Here is a 15212-nt window from a genome sequence, read left to right as displayed (position 1 = left end):
ACAGTCTGAGTGCTTTTTTATAACCTACAAGTCCTTATCTCCTCTCTGCACTGTGTACATACCACTTTAATTGTTCCGCAAACGTTGCAAACATTGCTAATCGGCTGTCCGTATCAGCGGATTAATTGATTGAGTCAACATCACAGTCATGCCACACGTAGTAAATGTTTTACTACAATTATGCTGAATTAGGATACGGTTTTACGCCAAGCGTTTTGAGCAGGAATGCGATTCTTATAGAAACTCTATACAGAACTTGTAAAGGGCTCTTATTTGAAACCTCTATAGGACATGTATCTATGTAGGTCAGCGAGACCTGAAGGCTGGTAAGTCAGTATTTTTATTATCTTTCACCTCAGATAACTTTTCTGAACATGTGAATTAATAGACGTGTGGCTGCAGTTTATGTTACATTTTTGCTTCAGGCAAAACACACAATTACATTCTTCCATTGATTGGTAAAATAAAAATACACCTTGTTGAAAATTATACACCGAAGAGAGTGGCGGGAAGAATTGTTTTCAAGATTGAATCCCTTTAAACTGAAACATTTCAAGTGGTCACTCTTGCTCACAGTGATCTCTATCATTCGGTGAATTGTTAAGAAAATAGCCTACTTGATAGGTTCCGTATGGATACAATAACCAGAGACGCCACAGAGAAGCTTTACGACGGTATATCATTCATTAAAATCACAACCGCAACCGATGGTAATTAATGCATAGACGTTTACCAGCATATCGCTACAATGTAAATCACAAAATCACAAGTGAAACCCCACTGATTACAAGAGCAGGAAAGAACTTACAATGCATGTCTGATGTTCTGAATGAATAAAATATTTGCCGTTTCATGTTGATATGGTGTAATATCAGCTGATGCTTATTACTATTGTGATCACAGGAGAACTAGGAGTGAATAGTCTAAAAATATGATACCATTTTCGAAATTATTAAAACAATTAATTGTAATTATGAAATAATGATATCGCTAAAATCAAGTTATTTTTTTTCATCCGGGTTGAGCTTCCTTTGAACGGAGCAACACTCGATAAAGTCGCTGTACATGTATGAGTTTGTTGTTTAGTATTTCTGTTCTGTTCCTCTTACAAAAATATCATGGATCTGAAATAAAACAATTGAGAAATCAATAAACAAATTTTCGATAATAAATAAATATAAATAAGTAAATAATCATGATCAATTTAAAATATTTTAAGTGTATAGGTTTATAGACGACGACAATGAGACTCTAGCTCTAAAAGAAGCTGTGACAAGGAAAAAAAGAAGACAGACGACGTTTTGGTTTGTTCGAACTTTTCTCTGAAAAAAATTGTTAATGACATCTCATTACTCTAATCCTACCTCAACGTGTGGTGGCGCTGCCAAGATGTACATCACCATGTCTGCAATGTCTTTAGGTTCCACGGCCTGCAAATCACGGGAAGTCATTGAATATATAGATGATCGAATGACATTTGGATACAGATATATGCTACTAGGTAAATGTTATTTGGAGCTATTTGGCTTGCAGAGGGCAATGTTGATATTATCGTAAATCGATTATTTTTTTGCGTATACTGTTAGTATTTATTGGAAGACAGATAATTTTAAATTTGGACAGGTCCATGATTATACTGAAGAGTCGTCATTAATGTGTAAAAAACACGTTTGTCCAAACTATTTGACGAGACTTGCCTTAGGGAGCTTTCAGTTATTATTAGAGATAGGTCGGAGGATACCAGAGGTGTTTCATTATGTGCAAAGTGACCCTTTCCCCTTCCAATTTGAAAAACATGACCCTCTACCCGTATCCGAATAAATAAATAAATATCAAAATTTGAAAGCTTGGAATACGTGTATGACCTTGATAGAACGCTGAACTTTGTTATATGCATATAGAAGTATAGAACTGGTTAGCCATCTCGAAGCGGAACAATTCCCTCATCTTGGCCTAATCTATTTAAGGGAACAAGCAGTATTAAATGGAGGGGCAAAAGAGAAAACTGGCCGAGGGAGCCTTGATATCTCCCAGAGAGCAGTAAGGGCCTCTGATTAACCCTTTGAGCGCCAAAGTCAATTTTTGTCATATTTGTGCCAAAATTTTGATAAAAAACAGTGGCCAATGTAATGTTGTGTTCATTTGGTTCAAAATTATCGGAAAAATTACAGAAAACCTTTATAAAAATTGGTAAAATGTTGCACTGAAATTTTGGTGGGAAAAAAAAGCACTCAAACGGTTAATATATTACATGCCAATCATACAGATACATCACTAGATGGGTCAGAAAACAGTTATTTCATAAACGTTCTGGCGTTGTGCGATGGAAACGAGGCCGTCTTTCAATGCCTGACCATTACACTAGAAATTAAGCAATAATGGAGAATCTCTTCATCTTTAAATCGGTAGCATTTATCATTGTACCATAGTTAGTGCATCTTAACACTAACCCTAGCTGTCGATGTGTAGGCATGAGAACGACAGCAGTATTTGAATACTACATAGGGGCACTTGAAAAGCGGACAATGGGCTGTGAAAAAGATATTCATGGTTATCAAATTACTGATCTTTTCAATTCTCATCCTATCTCTTACAGTACTCCGTATCACTACTTTCTTATAATGATTTGCTCATAAATAACCAATCTGGTTTCGAAAAAGATATTCTTTGAAACCCCATTTTTGATCTTGTACGCATTATCGATGACGACAATTTAAACGGTCCCGTCTTACTTGATTTTTCAAAGGCTGTTTATGTCGTAAACTATGAGATTCTCTTGAAGAGACTGTCAATCTGCAATACGTCCGACGCATCTATTAGTCGGTTTAAATTTTAACTTTGAGATCGTCAGCAAATTGTTAGCTATTGAGGACCTTTCTCAATGCGTGAGTTCCAAATAGCTCTCCTTTAGCTTCTTTTTTATTTACACTTTTTATAAATGATTCCCTTTCCGTGGATTCTTCCCATTGACACATGTGAGCAGATGATCAGACATTGTTATCACATGGTAAACTAGATGAAGGAGACTATAAATAACGAGATTTCATCTAAAGAGCGGTGGACCTTCTCTAACCCCACGTATCTAGTGTCAAGGAAAGTGAGTATCTTCTATGTATAACTCCTTACAAGCTTTTTAGCTTAATAGTATAAATAAAGTGAGTATCTTCTAAGTATAACCTCTTACAAGCTCAATAGTATAAACAAGTGAGTATCTTCTAAGTATAACCCCTTACAAGCTCAATAGTATAAATGAGTGTGGTGAATCTTTATTTGGGTGGATTCACGATGGGAAACCTAACTTAGATGAGGGCAGTGTCTCTGAAAGCGTTTGTCACCAAATTATTGTTTAAACAATGTTTATGCATTTTTCCTATTCGATAAAATGTACTGACCTTTTGCTTCGAAAACACATCCCTAACGAGATTTTCATTTCCATCACTTGCCCGCAGCAAAAACTCTGTGTCACTGACCAAACCAGGTGATATGCACTGTAACATATAAGAAATCATTACATCATCTGTGAGGAACGAACGTATAGGTTGCACTTAACATTGAATCATTGTATTTGACTATCATTCTGATATGATATGATATGATATGATATGATATGATATGATATGATATGATATGATATGATATGATATGATATGATATGATATGATACGATATATGATATTGAGAGGTTATGATAAGATATATCAGGATGTGATATGATATGGTGTGATTTGATTTGATACGATATGATGTAATCGGAGCAATGTTAAAAGAACATTGCAAATGTAACTTTATTTACAGTACCAAAATACTGCTCATAGTTTCTTACTGATGCCCTTATATGCGAGCCCATTTCTCTAAGTTCTCGTCGCAAACCTTCAGTCAAGGCGGTGACCATGTATTTCGTGCCGCAATAGAAGTTAGTATACCCCATCGTTGGCATTCTGTGTCCAGACATACTGTAGAATAGAAACAAAAACATAACAATACTTACACTTGGCGTACAGATAAGGAATTATTTCCTGTTTCATGAAATTACAGAGGCGGAACTGTGAAAACACTTCCTGATAAAACAAAATAGTGTAGCCGTTACCAGATGCTACGCACAGGCCTGTAGACCTACGCTTACAGAGACTAAAGATGTGAAAAGTGTTACGGAAAAGCTGAATCGAAGACTGTTGGTTTGTTAAATTGTGATTGGTTGTACATGTACTTTATTGGAAAGCAACGTTTGAAAAATCTAGAGTGCCAATCAGCAATACGGAGTAAATGGCATATTATGCGTAAGGACTGTACTCATCTATTGGTTTATATGATTGACCATTCTCTCGGCCATTTTAGCTTCAATTATTACAAGAAGGCTGACCTATTGAGATGTATAATGTGTCCATCGTCCACGTTCCTTTCTCTCATTTGTTTCACTGCCTCTCTGGTGCATATCGACAGAGCTACGACGTTGACCTGAAAAGAAACGCGTTGCAAGAGGAAAACAGTGGGGTTAGAAGAATATTTTAAAAAAAGGTAAGTCTGTATTTCACCTGATGATCTCTCAAAAAAGACCTGATATTTTTTTTCATAACGAAGAACGAATTATTGCTATTTTGGTGTAGTACATGAAAACCAACAGACCTTCATGAACGTCTTTTCCGCAGAGTCAATGTAGCAGGTGATGTGTGAAAGTTCCATCTTAATCACATTTTGATTCGTTATGTCCATTGTGGTCCAAAAACTTTTCTAAAAGTTTGAACCGTTACTTACGTCCAACATAGTTTTCCAGTCATCGGTTCTGCCGTCCAATAGGTTCGCATTGATGGACAGTCCGGCATTGTTAATGCACACATCTACACCTCCGTGGTTTCTCTTGATCTCGGCAAACATTGAGAGAATTTCCTCTTCGTTTCTGAGATCACACTTGACCGCATGCAGTGATCCTTTGGCAGACTGTGATTTCAGTTCCTCAGAATGACTCTGTTAAGTTTGTAATCCAGGGCAACCACTGTCAGCGTTATTGCGTGAGTTCACAGAGGGAGCACCGGAAAGGATGCAGGTGTTTTGAACTACTGTAGAATGCGCCTTGAAAGTGAAAGACCTTATTGCTCAAACTTTCCTCTAGTTAAGCTTATATTTCAACCCTCTTTTAAAACCGAGAATAAAAATCGGCGTGGCGGTCACCGTGCAAATTTTGGTACTAGAGACACAGATTACTTGACATTTACTGATATTAAAATTCAAAATAGCCGCCGTCCCTTTGTTAACTCTATCACAGAGAAACATAGACAGTCTATGTTCGTCTGTGACTCTATGGAGAAAAATAACATTTTCGATTTTCGGAAAACTAAGACTATTGAAGTTTTCTTTCACCAAGAGCGTTGGAATGAACCCCCACAAGTAGTAGATCAGAATAGAATTGATAAAGATTGAGAGCCCTAATATGTCCCCCGAAGCGCGATATACAACATTTGTGGATTTAGCTCTCTGCCAATAGAAGTATTCTAGTCGTTTTCAAATTTAAGGCAGATCACTAACCTTTGATAAATATAAAATCTAAATCATTGCCCAGTCCCAGCAAAGTTTCGGTAGCTTAGACATAAAACGCTGCCGATTGCACCTAACATCGGCCCTTTCCCTTTGTCAAAAGTTTGGATTGACCGGTAGCATTTATCTTGTTTATTTTTACGTTTTATTTTTATTTCTGTTCTTTTGGTAGTGTTTTTCCAATCATTATAGTCGCAGAAACCTTTATTGTAATTTTAATCCAGATCCCGTAAAGAGTGAGATTACATGACATAACATGACATGACATATGACATGACATGACATGACATAGGAGTCTCCAAATCAACTGTCATGAGTACATACCTATGTGATGTTACCACATCAAAATGGGTGGATTGGCAGGCCTAATACTTTAGACAACAGTCCTTTAAACGCTGCAAACGGTACGGAAACAGTTTCTTTGTTGTCTTATGTCTGACTCCATCGACCGAAAATCTACCGTGGTGGTTAAATATAAATACTCACTTTGATTTTGTCCACGCTTCTTCCACATCCGTATACTACCATTCCGCGTTCTACCAGAGCGTGTGAAATCGCCTTTCCAATACCAACAGAGGCGCCGGTAACTAAAGCAACGCGGTTTATCCAACGTTCCATACTTTAAAGCATCGAAGTGGAAATTTGGTGCACACGTAAAATTGCACAGTGACCTGGCAGTGAATGTGTAGTTTCGTTGGTACAAAGAGCGGGACAACACTGCAATACATCTATTAGCGATCCACAATGTGTCTACACTAAAAAAAACAAGGTCAGGCTTTATGTAGGAAAGTGTCATTGTTTGATATTATATAATCGAGACGGTAAACAAGATGTCGGTATCAGATGAATATCAACCACTTTCACATCACCAAATGGCGATTACGTATCGTCGTTGAAAGGGGACTTTTATGCCTGTCAGGCCACAGTCGTTTGGTGGGCTATTCAGCTCTGGGACTATTCGCCCCATAGACGAGTGTACAGAAGCGAGAAACAACCCAAGTCTGGAAACAAAATGGCTATAAAAACCACGCCATGTCACATTCCGTGTCCGATTTCACTGTGAAAATTAGCAAGTTCATCTATCATGCAACCGTCGATCGTTCCCTATCATTCTAAAATTTCATACCTGATACTTTATCTAATTCAAAAACGCTCGTTTCGTGTGATTTTCGGCCGAATTCGACGAACACCTCGCCAAAACCTGGGGTGAGCAACATTCCGGTCACCTATTGGGTACCTCCACTTTACTGACGTTGGTGCCGCCTACCCATGAGGGATGACTGGAAGGTTGCTCACGCTTATGTTTTGGCCAGGTGTCTCTCGAACTCGGCCGAAATCACAGGAAATGAGCATTTTGTAAGCAGATGAAGTATCAGGTATGAATTTTCGTGTGATTTTCGGCCGAGTTCAGAAGACACGTCGCCAAAAACATAAGGCATGAACAACCTTCCAGTCACCCCTCATGGGTACGCGGCACTAACGTCAGTAAAGTGGAGGTGCCCAACGTCCACTGTGAGGTGACCGGAATATTGCTCACCCCCAGGTTTTGGCGAGGTGTTCGTCGAATTCGGCCGAAAATCACACGAAACGAGCGTTTTTTGAATTAGATAAAGTATCAGGTATGAAATTTTAGAATGATAGGGAACGATCGACGGTTGCATGATAGATGAACTTGCTAATTTTCACAGTGAAATCGGACACGGAATGTGACATGGCGTGGTTTTTATAGCATTTTGTTTCCAGACTTGGGTTGTTTCTCGCTTCTGTACACTCGTCCGTCTATGGGGCGAATAGTCCAAGAGCTGAATTGCCCACGAGGGACTGTGGTCAGGCACAAACCATTCAGTAAAAGCTCTGAAATTCCGCGAACTTTGTTCCACTGAAGAAGTGCTGGTACAAGGTGCTTTAGGGTGCAAAAATGCAACACTGTGTATCGTCAACTCATTCCATTGATTTAGGCTAAATGTAGGAATGTGTGAATTGCTATTGTAGTATTACACTTTTATCTTTACATTGTCAAACACAAAGCGAAGCAATATTTTGGTGTCCATATGTATATCTTGACGTCACGTTCAAAGGATTGTTCGGAAACGTGTGCAGAAAGAAATGGCAAGATTTCAATCTGACTTCAAATATAAACCGCAAGAAATTAAACGAAGGTTGCAATGCGATGAATAAGTAATAAGGAAGAGTACCGGTAGGTCCGGTACACCACTTCGACGTTCTCATCATCGCTTTTACCCAATACTCATCGATTTTAGTCCTACGTACAAAGTCTGAGAAGCAAGAAAAATACAGGGTTTTTAGACTACTCTCTCTCTCTCTCTCTCTCTCTCTCTCTCTCTCTCTCTCTCTCTCTCTCTGAGATATGTTATATTAGTCATCACACGTGGATGGTTTTCATAATAGACCGCTTGTAACCACACAAAATGACTCCAGTTAACGCACAATACAACCGTTTTATAGGATGGGACTAAGATGAAATGACTCCAGTTAAGATGAAATGACTCCAGTTAACGCACAATACAATGCGATTTTATATGATGTCACTAAGATGTACTATTAATGCTGTGTTGATTTGTCTTCAACTTCCCTCTGTATGGGCCGACTTATGGGCAGGATGAAAGCAGGATGGTGTACTTCGAAAGTTCTGAACACGACATAAAAATATTAATGGTTATGCAGATTGCCACGTCTACCAAAGAGTTCCACTTGTGGCCAGGGTAAATATGTAAGCGGTGTTAAGTTTACCATGTGTCTCCATTCTCTATAGTCTATGGTGCACCTTAAACGTACAAATAATCATTCATCATACCAAAGTTACGCATATAAACCACACGAATATAACTTCATAAGTCGCTCAGGTAAACAGGAAATCTAATAGTTTTATTCTGGGGCTAATAGAGTTTAAAAACATGTAGCTGATATTCTGAAAATTGTCGGCATTTGTAATGACCCCAGTGAGTGGCCTGCTATATCTGCACACACCGACCCAGATTTTCTTTTTGCCGTTGTGGCTTTTCTGAGATTCACTCATGTTTTCACAGCAATGCTTCGTACGATGATACCATTGATCTGAAAGAGATCAAAAGTCAATACGATGACATCAGCTTCACAGCAAGTATTTTCACTTGTCATCCACGAACACAACATGCTCTGTCAGAAATTTACATCATGATCATACTATTTACCGCAGCTGATAGTGCTAGAGGTGAAATCGACTAAATACACTTGCCAATGAAAATCATCATGTCCATGAGATGATTGAACAGGTATAGATTAAAAGAAGAGCACCGATAAGTGATGCTACCAGGTATTAAGAATGAGTATTGGTATACAGTCTCTCTGCGTCTATCAACTTTTGCAAGAATATATATATATATATATATATATATATATATATATATATATATATATATATATATTCAGTCTCTCTGCGTCTATCAACTTTTGCAAGACTATATATATACATATATTATACTGAATACTTATATATATATATATATATATATATATATATATATATATATATATATATATATAATATATATATAAACAGATTACTTCAAGAACAAAGTAATGAAATCTATTACTTAAGTTTCATGCATCTTGCAATCCTCAGATAGAGTGAAAGGATTACTGGCTCGACACTCTTACATATATAATTGGGACGAACCATTCTATTTGTAGGTGGTGTTAAAATTCGATAAATAATATTTGTTTTGGTGGCGACATTTTGAAACCAACTCCAGAGCGTTTGTTTAATAGTGTAGATTTGTCAGCATTGATAATGTGCGGCTTTTCTGATATACAAAGATTACATCGCTTGTTCATGTTAGAGTAGCTCAATGCTTTATCAATGATTGGCCATGAAATGTCAAAGACTTGGCCCTTATTTCTTAAGTTCCATACAAATTTTGACAACTCGGTGTCGTTTTTGTATCTCTCGTTACGGAACGATTTCATGCGATTAGTGTAGCGCGTCTTGAAGGTGTTATCAGTTATATATATATATATATATATATATATATATATATATATATATATATATATATATATATATATATATATATATATATATATATATATATATATATATATATATATATATATATATCCAGATGTCCTCCAGGGAAATTACAGTGCTCGATGCTAAGCAGAGCGTTATCAATAAACAAATTACTTCAAGTGAATCCGGATAGTTTTCAATCGGATTCGAACCCATAACATACGGCATCAGTCGCCTAGCACAGACAGAACCACTCGGCTAAATCTCCACTCCCAAAAAAAGAGTGGTTCAATAGCCGGCTAAGTTGTTACATTTTTCTGACTGAGACCGCTCAACACGTTGTAGAGTTCGTGAAGCACTCACGCACGCATGCTCACTATCATACATCGCACATACACACTTTATCGAAGCGAAGAAACGAATTTCATCGCTTTAACTGGGCGAACGATAACCTCGGGGACAATTCTGTCCACCAGCAGTGTTACCTACCCAGGGTAGAAAATACGGATAGTTTTCAATCGGATTCGAACCCACAACATACGGCATCAGTCGCCAAGCTGAGAGGCCACAGACAGAACCACTCGAACTATATTACTTAAGAACTATATTACTTAAGTTTCATGCATCCTGCAAGAAGGATGACGATTGAGTGGCCGGTGGCCGGTATTTGCACAGTGCACGGCACGGTACACTCAGTCAGCGTTTCAAGAGTGTGGCATGCGTATTGTAAAGTGAGGTAGTGAGCCCAACATTTGTAAACCGTACCTCCACATGTGGTGGCGCTGCTAACGTATAAACCACAATGTCGGCAACATCCTTTGGTACCAATGCCTGGAGTTTAAAATGGTATAATTACAAATTAGTATCTTTGTTAGCCTTATAAATTTTGGTAAGGAATTAGATTTTGGTAGTGTTTTTTGTATATAAAAATGTCGCAGGGGAAATTCAGTTAGTGTATCCTAGAATACTCCATTTCATGAATAACAGCCTCTACTATGTTAGATACAACTTAACGATAAATAACGCTGGCTGAGATGTATTTCAAAATGATATGGAGTTACTTGGTTACCCGCAACGCTTTACAAAATCATTACCGGTTTAGAAGCAAATTTCTTCCTAACAAATTCTTCATCTCCTCCACTGGCACGAAGAGTAATTTCCGTGTCTCTCACAGCGGCTGGCGAAATACTCTGCAACAGGCAAGATTGAAAAGAATGAGAAACTGTTCATGTTATAGGCAACGTTACTTTAAATCTAAGTATGCAAGTATAATGAAGTTTTCTTTCTGCTGCTTTTCCACTTGACGGGTCATAATATACGATTGCACACTGTTACATTCAAGAAGGCTACATGTTAAATACAGGCTTGTTTCAATCACGAGGATTTAGAAAAAGCAAATATACACTGGGAAAACTAGTACATATTCGCCTAAACTCTCCGCTGTCCCCTTATCATTCCTGTCAGTAAAAATGTTATGGTATGTGTCTTAATTAAACAAATCCCTCTCTTCACGAAGATAATTTAAAGGAAAACTGAATGTGCCATTAGGCCTAATACCACATTCCAAAAACAAGTGACCTACCGTTACCCTTATGTGGGATCGAAGTTCCCGCAATTCTCGTCTAAGACCTTCGGTCAGAGAGGTAACCATGCATTTAGTGGCCGCGTAGAAGTTGGCCATTAGATCTGTTGAAGGGGACCAACTGAGCGTACTGAAGTGTCAAATGAAAAAATTCACAGTGCATCACAAGTTTGCTGCTCATTTAATTGATATTGTGTACAATGTATACTATAAAAAATATTTTGATGCGTCCATTTTCAATCATAAAACAAGTGATCGTGAATGATATAGTCTCTGCTGCGTCAAATGTTCCTGATCCCTGTTTGGATTGAAATTTCGTCTGTTATTAATGAATCAATGCACTGGCAAAGATCGATTGATCAAAAGTTTGGATCTTAGAATTCGAATATATAGTGAAAAGTGAAAAGATCACAAAATTATGAAATCCTGATGATTTGGTTGCTGTTTTGTCATTGACTGACCTAGACCCTGTACGTCGCTTACGGCCTCCGTGCCTCCGACCCCACTCCGTCTAGCCTCGAGGTCCACTTTTTGCGCCGTAGCATAAAAACAGCTCATATAGACAGAGAAAGTTCAGTTTATGAGCTAGTTTATGAGCAACACCCATTTAATCATTGGCCAACCACGTGAGGAACATTTGGGTTGATTGACTTTCAAAGGGACGCCAGTGACATCATCGTCTCTCCTGGAGACCATTATTACTATTATTATTATTATTACTCTTTATTTATAGAGGGTAATCTGAGTTACAAATGAATTGTAATTTACATCAGAGCCCTCGTCAAGAAAGCAACAAATCAATACAGAGTAATTAATTATACATCAACAGAAAAAAAGAAAAGATACAACTAAAGCATTGAATCCAGTGATGAACCCTCATTAATAAATTTTTGAAAAAGAAAATTGCGCAATTGAGATTTGAACTGCGATAGTCTTTCAACACTTCGGATTGAAATAGGAATATTATTCCAAATCGTTGTGGCTCGATAAATGAACGATCTCTGTCCCGTAGCTGTTTTGAAAATTGGAGCGTATAAATTCCTGTTACTAGAACTACGGGTATTAATATTACTCACGTCAGAGATATAACGGAACTGGTGTAAGTAATCAGGTGCAAGCCCATTCAAGATTTTAAAGGTCATTACAGCAATGAAATAGTCAATTCGAAAGTCAATGGGTAGCCAATGAAGGCGAGAGAAAAGTGTACGTGTAGAAACTGTAATGTCAACACCTAAAATAACCCTGGCCGCTCTCTTTTGAAGCCTGTAAATTCTTTGTAAATTACTCTTTGTGGTATTTCCCCAAACAGTACAGCAATAATCGAAACAGAGAGAAAAGTGGCATTGTAAACTGAAATAAGGACACTATGAGGAGTTAAAGGACGCAGCCTTTGCAAGACTCCTATTCTCATAGATAATTTCTTACACAACTTATTTACATGATTATCCCAACTTAGAGTACTGTCAATCTCAATACCGAGAAGGTTGTGACTGAAAACATTCGAAATCTCACAGTTGTTTATACATACATTAATTGTTACATTTGACTCTTTTAAATTTTTAACCTTCGGCTTTGACGCTGCAATCATACTCTTTGTCTTCGTGGTATTGATGGACATCGCATTGTTGTTAACCCAGGTAGAGATAGGTAGCACATCGTCCTGAATTGTTTTTTCAACTTCATCAATACCATCCCCAGATACACATAAAGTTTGATCATCAACAAACATGTCTAAGTTACACATATTTAGACACAAAGGAAGGTCGTTTATGAAAATCAGAAATAAAAGTGGTCCTAAAATGGAGCCTTGAGGTACTCCACATACAATTGGTAAAGTATATGATTTCTCCCCTAAGTAGCTGGTAAACTGACTCCTATCTGTGAGGTACGATCGAAACCAGCTTAAAGAGGAACCAGTGACACCATAATAGAAAGCTTTCTAATGAGAATTTGATGATCAACAAGATCGAAAGCTTTACATAGATCTAAAAACATTAAACCATTATACAAACCCAGATCAATATTATTTAAAAGTTGATCTGTAAGCTTAAGAAGTGCAGTGTGGCATGAATGAAATTGTCTAAAACCAGACTGTGAGCTGATCAAAAGATTGTTTGTTTGAAGATAATCATAGAAACTCTTGTAAACATGCCTCTCAAGAATCTTCGATAAAGCAGGCAGAATGGAAATGGGCCTGTAGTTATTCAAAAGTTGTTTTGACCCACTCTTGTGAACTGGTACAACTCTAGCACATTTAAAACATTTCGGAAACGAACCATTTACAATTGACAAATTAAATATTTTCGTGACAGAATCAGCAACGCTGGCAGCACCAACTTGGAGAAGTTTCGGGGAAATGTTGTCGTTTCCCTCGGTCTTATTGATATCTAATGAAGAAAGTTGATCCATAACAAAACTACAGGAAATAGGTGGAATTTGAAAAGTAGCAGGGGCAGGATCCATTTGCTCAGTTACCCATGCTTCAATCAGACTAAAGTCTGGCTCAGTGTGAACACTTTGGCGATAATTATTTACAATACTTGTAAAGTGGGTATTGAACGCATTTGCGATGGCCTTATTGTCAGACAGCAATACATCATTGTGAACAATACGGGGACTTTGGGATGTGGAGTTTCCTTGGGACAGTATTTCATTAACAGTACGCCACACAACCGAAGAATTCCTGGAATTTTCTGTAAAAACATTTTTATAATGACGACGTTTTTCGGAGGCAATGGTGTGAACAACCTTATTTCTAAGAGACTTTTTAAGGAGCTAGTCATCAGGCGAATTTGAACGGGAAGCCTTGACAAGATTGAAGTCCCTAGCGTGCATGAGATCTAAAATATGTGTAGAGAACCATGGTGGCTGTTTTAGCCTTTTAACTCTTCTGACATTGTAGGGGGCGTGGTTGTTACAAACAGAATTAAAGGAATTAATCCACTCATTGAAAGTGCCGTTGATGTCATTCATATTGTCAACATAAGGCCAGGAGACTGAGTTCAAGTCTCTGGTAAAATTATCTGGAACGAAATTACAATATTGTCTATGCTTAACATATATATATGATCACCAGTACCACCACAATTACTGTTATGGCGTCTAATTACACAGATAGGGTAATGGTCAGAGAGACCTACTTCAGGTACACACACAGAAGAAATATGAAGGGGATACTAGTAGTTCACATAGATATGGTCTAAAAGAGAACCAGAAACCGGCCGGGTAGGACTATTCACAAGTTGTTCAAAGTTCAATGACATCATACATCTGTATAAATAGTGATTCTCCCCATTCGATGCAAGAAGGTTAATATTAAAATCCCCAGTACAATCATTTCCTTATTTTAAAGTTGAGCCGACTCAATAACAGATTCGATTTTGCGGTCAACACAAAGGGATGAACTTGGTGGTCGATAAATACCCATTACCAGGAGAGGGCGAGCATGATATATGATTACCTCGAGGATAATCGCTTCTACATCATTGGATTCAAGATCAAATCTCCGTATGAAATGCACATCAGAGGCTACGTAAGCTACAAGACCGCCGCCCATACCATTAGGACGATCTTTTCTACAAATGACGTAATTAGAAATCGCAAAGTTGGAGTCTTGGTTCAAGTCGCTTAAAAAAGTTTCGCTTAAAATAAGAATATCAAAAGGTCTCTTATTATGACAAAGTAAAAGGCGTAGTTCATCAATCTTGTTGGTAATGTGTTGTATATTCCAATTAGCAATGCGCAAACCTTTACCTGTGGTGATATTGTGAAAGGGTAGATACAACTTGTCCAGAGACGTATTACGCGACGACGGTTGAATATTCATGACTTCAGATTGGACGGCACACTCTTCTTGGCCCGATTCCTATGCTGTAGGGCAATCGTTTGCCTTGTGACCGGGATAACCACAGGACCAGCAAGTGATTGAAATCCCGTGTCTGCATACTCTGCTCACATGACCCTCTTCGCCACAATTGTGACACTTGACGTTAGAATGGAAACGTCGCTGATCTGTCTCCCGACGCAATGGGCACCTGGTTCTAACATGTCCTGAAGTGCCACAGTCGAAACATCTAACAGTCGGTTGATTAC

At 38.0% G+C, this 15212-nt stretch overlaps 2 protein-coding genes across 3 annotated transcripts; both read right to left on the bottom strand.

Annotated features, from left to right (window-relative positions):
- Window positions 1-919: 919 nt before the first annotated feature.
- LOC139145382 (dehydrogenase/reductase SDR family member 11-like) lies at window positions 920-6276 on the bottom strand. Its single transcript, XM_070716512.1, has 7 exons — window positions 6016-6276; window positions 4753-4962; window positions 4361-4455; window positions 3824-3953; window positions 3393-3488; window positions 1365-1430; window positions 920-1124 (listed from the first exon to the last, which is right to left on the bottom strand). Exons 1-7 carry the CDS (start codon window positions 6145-6147, stop codon window positions 1083-1085), a joined length of 771 nt encoding a protein of 256 aa, XP_070572613.1. The 5' UTR covers window positions 6148-6276; the 3' UTR covers window positions 920-1082.
- A 2114-nt stretch (window positions 6277-8390) lies between these two features.
- Window positions 8391-11296, bottom strand: LOC139145384 (dehydrogenase/reductase SDR family member 11-like). Of its 2 annotated transcripts, none has more exons than XM_070716515.1 (4): window positions 11121-11292; window positions 10633-10728; window positions 10304-10369; window positions 8391-8604 (listed from the first exon to the last, which is right to left on the bottom strand). In XM_070716515.1, the coding sequence occupies exons 1-4, from the start codon at window positions 11217-11219 to the stop codon at window positions 8563-8565; spliced, it is 303 nt and encodes a 100-aa protein (XP_070572616.1). In that variant the 5' UTR covers window positions 11220-11292; the 3' UTR covers window positions 8391-8562. The 2 variants fall into 2 exon arrangements, with proteins under 2 accessions (XP_070572616.1, XP_070572617.1); XM_070716516.1 differs by having other exon boundaries at window positions 8436-8604; window positions 11127-11296.
- Window positions 11297-15212: the final 3916 nt, after the last annotated feature.

This window comes from Ptychodera flava, chromosome 12 (genome assembly GCF_041260155.1).
Source record: "Ptychodera flava strain L36383 chromosome 12, AS_Pfla_20210202, whole genome shotgun sequence".
Classification (NCBI taxonomy): domain Eukaryota; kingdom Metazoa; phylum Hemichordata; class Enteropneusta; family Ptychoderidae; genus Ptychodera; species Ptychodera flava.
Note: the sequence above shows the minus strand (reverse complement) of the source record. Positions and strands in the feature narration are given on the sequence as shown.

Coding starts and splice junctions, on each gene's coding strand:
- LOC139145382 (XM_070716512.1), bottom strand. CDS start 6,147: ATGGAACGTTGGATAAACCGCGTTGCTTTAGTTACCGGCGCCTCTGTT. Junction 4,963..6,015: donor GAAGCGTGGACAAAATCAAA/GTGAGTATTTAT, acceptor CAAACTTAACAG/AGTCATTCTGAGGAACTGAA. Junction 4,456..4,752: donor ACTGGAAAACTATGTTGGAC/GTAAGTAACGGT, acceptor GTTTCTTTTCAG/GTCAACGTCGTAGCTCTGTC.
- LOC139145384 (XM_070716515.1), bottom strand. CDS start 11,219: ATGGCCAACTTCTACGCGGCCACTAAATGCATGGTTACCTCTCTGACC. Junction 10,729..11,120: donor GATCCCACATAAGGGTAACG/GTAGGTCACTTG, acceptor TGCCTGTTGCAG/AGTATTTCGCCAGCCGCTGT. Junction 8,605..10,303: donor CAGCGCCACCACATGTGGAG/GTACGGTTTACA, acceptor GATCTCTTTCAG/ATCAATGGTATCATCGTACG.